We start from the raw sequence: 4,628 nt of genomic DNA, 5'->3' as shown, positions 1-4,628 counted from the left end.
AACTTATCCTACAATATGTCAGATTGGAATTTTACTAGAGCACTTATACGGTAGACAATTCATAACTGGTATTTGATGGAGGGGAATAGAGAGGAAGTGACCCTAATCTAACACCGTGTAATGGTTATATAACAATGTTTGAACACATATTCTCATCAAAATCATCCACTATATTAACATTTGTTCTTCCGTTGCCTCTTTGGTCAAATTTACCACAAACGCTTGTGAAATGCCCTACCTTTAGGCAGCTAGTACATCTTTTCTTACTTGCTGGACAAGTTATGGAATCTGCTTTATGGTTAAGGGAACCACATCTGAAACATACGATAGGGGAAGAATTAGAATTATTGTTAGAACTGTAGGATTTTTTGTTACTATATTCTCTTCGCCTTCTGTCGTTTAGGTAAGAGACACTAGAACAAGATTCTTCATTTGCCTTTGCTAATTCCTTTCTGCCTTCTAGTGACCTTTCAATGCCCTTGGCAATATCTGCCACTTCTAACAAAGTAGGTTTTTTACAGGCCAGTAATCGTTCCTGAATTTTACGCTCAAAGCAATGAAACACAAATTGGTCGCGAATGTACATATCTGCCATGTCACCAAAATCGCACTTGGTGGCTAACACCCTTAAACTCCCAATATATTCCTCAACATTTTCTGATTCTAATTGTTTCCTTAGTGCAAATCGATGTCTGCCCACCATAATGTTCTCTTCTTCATTGAATTGTTTTTCTAATCTCTTCACTGCCTCCTGAAACTCATCAAGGGGAATGAACTGTCCCGGAACAGGTTCATATACTGGTAGGCTTTCAAAAATTTCCTGGCCCGCAACTCCTAATAGTCCATAAAGAATAGCTTTTTTACACTCAGCGTCAAACTTCTTGCCATTAATCGCCACCAAATAATTTTCGAAAGCCTTGTACCATATCTTCCATTTCGTGACCGGTCTACCCGGACTTTCGAGAAAATGTGCTGGAGCATTGAAAATACTCTCGCTGGACATGTCTTGACCTCCTTCCCCTGACTCTCTTTTAATTATGATATCAATTGTGAAACAGGGTTCTGAATATTAAATGGATTTACACAAAATTGCAACACTCTATAAAAGCAGTATCACTGTACTTGAACAGATATTAAAGTTGAATATTGCACACTTAGAATAGTCTGGAAGAAATATGCTATAGATTAGACAGTATTCTATTAGGGAATAATAACAATAATAATAATAATAACCTTCTGTTAGCTAAGCGCTGAAACTGAGACCCATTCACTTACTTGCTGCTGAAAGACTTAGATTCTAAATCGACATGGCTTTTACTTACAAATATAGAGAACAACATGAATGTTAGGTGGTAAGTTGATTGACTGAATCTGCAGTAACACTTGATAGTAAAGTGAAACACATTAAATAGAATTGTCAGGTTACTACTTGTCTAGGTAGATCTATAAGTGGGAAACTCTAACTGTGAACAATTCTCTTGTTTATTCTGTTAGATGGTTCAGTTCACAATAAACTTTGAGTTTTCAAAACCACAATAAACAACCATTTCATCCCCAAATTTTCGTTATACAAACGAATGAAAAGACCTTCAATTTTTCCTGGGAAGTAACAATTTGACACAGGCGTTTTATCTTACTTGCAACACCACTTAATCATTTAACTTTCACTGATGAACTCCTAATTTCTTTGTTTCCATGTGAAACTGAAAGTAGAATTCACTATTTTTATGCTTAACTTAACGAAATATGGTTTTCTGACAGTACCTTGATAATCTCAAGATCGTAACGGTGAGGCTGTGTGTAACAAAGTGAATCCGGCACCCAAAATGGCGTTGCGTTACTACGTAAAAGACGCGATGACGTGTGAGGAGTAACTGATTGCCACTCAGCTGAGGTGGTTGACAGATGACAGTTGAGCTGACGAAACTGTTAATTGTAACTGACGTTTCATACACTTCACTTCACCTCATCTACCTCTTACTCTGCGAATACAGAAGTTGAAAAGAAACGTACAATCAAATAGATGAATGCTCTGTTGAAATGAAGAGCGCTCTGAACTTGCCTGAAATTTTTCTTGTAACAGCTCGGCCTGAAATGTATCTTGTAACAGCTCGGCAAGTGCGATCGTTTCCACACGATGTCCTTTTATCCAACACTGCCACCTGCAGGAATACTTTATTCCGCTTCACGAACACCCAAAAGTAACGAAGAATGAATTTAGCAAAACGAAATCTTTATTCATGAACAGAATAAATCTCGTCACTTGCCTTGAAGAAATCAACAGCTGGAAAATGACTCATCCACAAGCTCATTAATTCAATCGCATCCCGTCCTCGTCGCCATATGTAGTGAAATGGAATGTGAAGAAATTCCAGAAGAAAGAAATGAATTTTAACGAACTTTATTCTTGAAGTGAAAGAGCTTGTGCGATGAGCGGTGACTGCGCAGAGTCACGGTGTCTGTCCGAACTCACCCTATGACGTCAGTTATATATGCACTCGACAGTAACAGCTGTCCGCGCACCTGGCAACCAATAGGCGTAGAATGCCTTATTCAACAACTAGACCTACAACATGGGGAATTTTTCGGTAAATTTCCAAAATCACTCCACGCGCGCTCGGCAGCTAGGCCCTAACTCCTCTTTGCCAAGATGGATTAGCTTCAATCCGCTTGCAATCAAAAGTATCCATATCCAGCTGTGCTCCCAGACCCCAAAACCCACCCACAAACACCCGGAACACCCCCAAACAGCACCTCAAAGACAAGTAAGTCAGCAAAAACGTAAAAAGAATTTCGCCTCCGATTTTGTCCAAACAACTTTTATCCGGTATTAGACATTCTCAGCAATGGCCCCAGACCCCCGCAGCCACCCGCAAAAAAGCAATCAACATTAGACTGTGCCAGCAGTGCTCCCAGACCCCAAAACCCACTCACAAACACCTGGAACCCCCCCAAACAGCACCTCAAACACAAGCAAGTCAGCAAAAACGCAAAAAAAATTTCACCTCCGATTTTGTCCAAACAACTTTTATCCGGTATTAGACATTCTCAGCAATGGCCCCAGACCCCTGCAGCCACCCGCAAAAAGCAATCAACATTAGACTGTGCCAGCAGTGCTCCCAGACCCCAAAACCCACTCACAAACACCTGGAACCCCCCCAAACAGCACCTCAAACACAAGCAAGTCAGCAAAAACGCAAAAAAAATTTCACCTCCGATTTTGTCCAAACCACTTTTATCCGGTATTAGACATTCCCAGCAATGGCCCCAGACCCGTCAACTCACCCGCAAAGAAGTAGAACACCCCCACAAGTGCAGAGTCTTTCTTCATTGGGCGTAATCCAGCCATCTGCTTTGAGGGAAATAGGAGTCTGGAGGAGGAGGAGGATAGAGGAGCATGTTCTTGTGAACTTGTGAACTTGAGGAATGCAGACTGCAGCACCTTCAAATCAATAAGCAAATAAGTGAAGACAGTTCTGCTGATGGGCTTGTTTTTGTGATTAGGTGATTAAAGTTTTTTTATATAGATTTTGCAAAACAAAGAAAGACAGACACACAGGAATAAAAGTGAATAAGGACGAAAAAGAAAGTTAGTGATTCATTGACTCATTTTCAGGGCTCGGTGTCAGGAAAGAAGAGCTCGTCCTCAAACTCTGCGAATTCAGGCGGGAGTAGGTCACCTAACAGAGAAGAACTTCCCTCATCTAAGTTGGTGTCCTCCTCGTCTTCTTCCTGCGTGCATTCTCGTATTTTGTAATCTGGTGGTATGAGGTGCTGATTCATCTTGATCATTGTTAACCTCTCCACATTTTTGGGCGAGAGGCAGGTCCTTTTGCAAGTTACAATGCCACCAGTAGCACTGAAAACACGTTCAGAAGACACGCTTGCGAGTGGGCAAGACAAGTAATTTATAACCAGGTTGGTGATCTCTGGCCACAATTCTCTTTTCCCATGCCAATACGCCAAGGGTCATCATGAACATAGACCTCTGTTGAGTCATTCAGATAGTCCTGCACCATCGACTCAAAGTTCTCCAGGGTTCCTCCACTTTGCTTACTTTTTGCTGGGACCTTTTGAGAAGCAAACCCAAGCTGAGTTAGCCAATCCTCTTCTTCACACAATGGTACTGTTGTGTCTGGTGCAGATGATACGGTTGCTGGTGTCTTTAACGGCTGAGAGGGAAAATCACTCACTTCTGCCACAGCCACAGATGCAGAAGTGGATTTTTTTTACTCCGGATGGCCTGCTGATGCTGATGTACTGCCTTTTCCTTCAATTTTCTGCCGTTCTCTTTCAAAGCGACTTGCTGACACAGCTAGCCAATGTTTGTACTTTGTAACATCTGCGTCATCAAAAGGAAAGAATACTCTGCCTGCCAATGCCTTTTTGTACTGTGGATCCAGAATAGTAGCACAAATGTAATGCTTTTCTATGTGGATCTTTTGAAGACGTTCATCGCAAAGTAGGCGCTGTAAAAACTTCTCCGCCAACTCAAATGCTTGTTCCTTTTTTTCCTCTTTTTGAAACGTAGAAGACACCGCCTTCAGTTGGTGCTCTAGCATGCGCAACAATGGGATAGCTTTTCCCAAATTACAGTCCTCCCTGCTGACTGCACGCATGAAGACCTC

The 4,628-nt window shown here is 41.5% G+C and overlaps 1 protein-coding gene across 1 annotated transcript; it reads right to left on the bottom strand.

The window, feature by feature from the left end:
• Positions 1–279: 279 nt before the first annotated feature.
• Positions 280–1,003, bottom strand: LOC147696933 (uncharacterized). The gene is made up of 2 exons (XM_086933260.1): positions 438–1,003; positions 280–325 (listed from the first exon to the last, which is right to left on the bottom strand). The coding sequence occupies exons 1-2, from the start codon at positions 1,001–1,003 to the stop codon at positions 280–282; spliced, it is 612 nt and encodes a 203-aa protein (XP_086789386.1).
• Positions 1,004–4,628: the final 3,625 nt, after the last annotated feature.

The sequence above is a fragment of the Lissotriton vulgaris genome, chromosome 8, assembly GCF_964263255.1.
Source record: "Lissotriton vulgaris chromosome 8, aLisVul1.2, whole genome shotgun sequence".
NCBI classification, from domain to species: domain Eukaryota; kingdom Metazoa; phylum Chordata; class Amphibia; order Caudata; family Salamandridae; genus Lissotriton; species Lissotriton vulgaris.
This window is presented reverse-complemented; position numbering and strand designations above follow the sequence as displayed.

Excerpts from the sequence above, each read along its gene's own strand:
- LOC147696933 (XM_086933260.1), bottom strand. The coding sequence starts at position 1,003 with ATGTCCAGCGAGAGTATTTTCAATGCTCCAGCACATTTTCTCGAAAGT. Across the intron at positions 326-437 it reads GGCAGAAAGGAATTAGCAAA|GTATGTTTCAGATGTGGTTC; the intron begins GGCAAATGAAGA and ends TCTTCCCCTATC.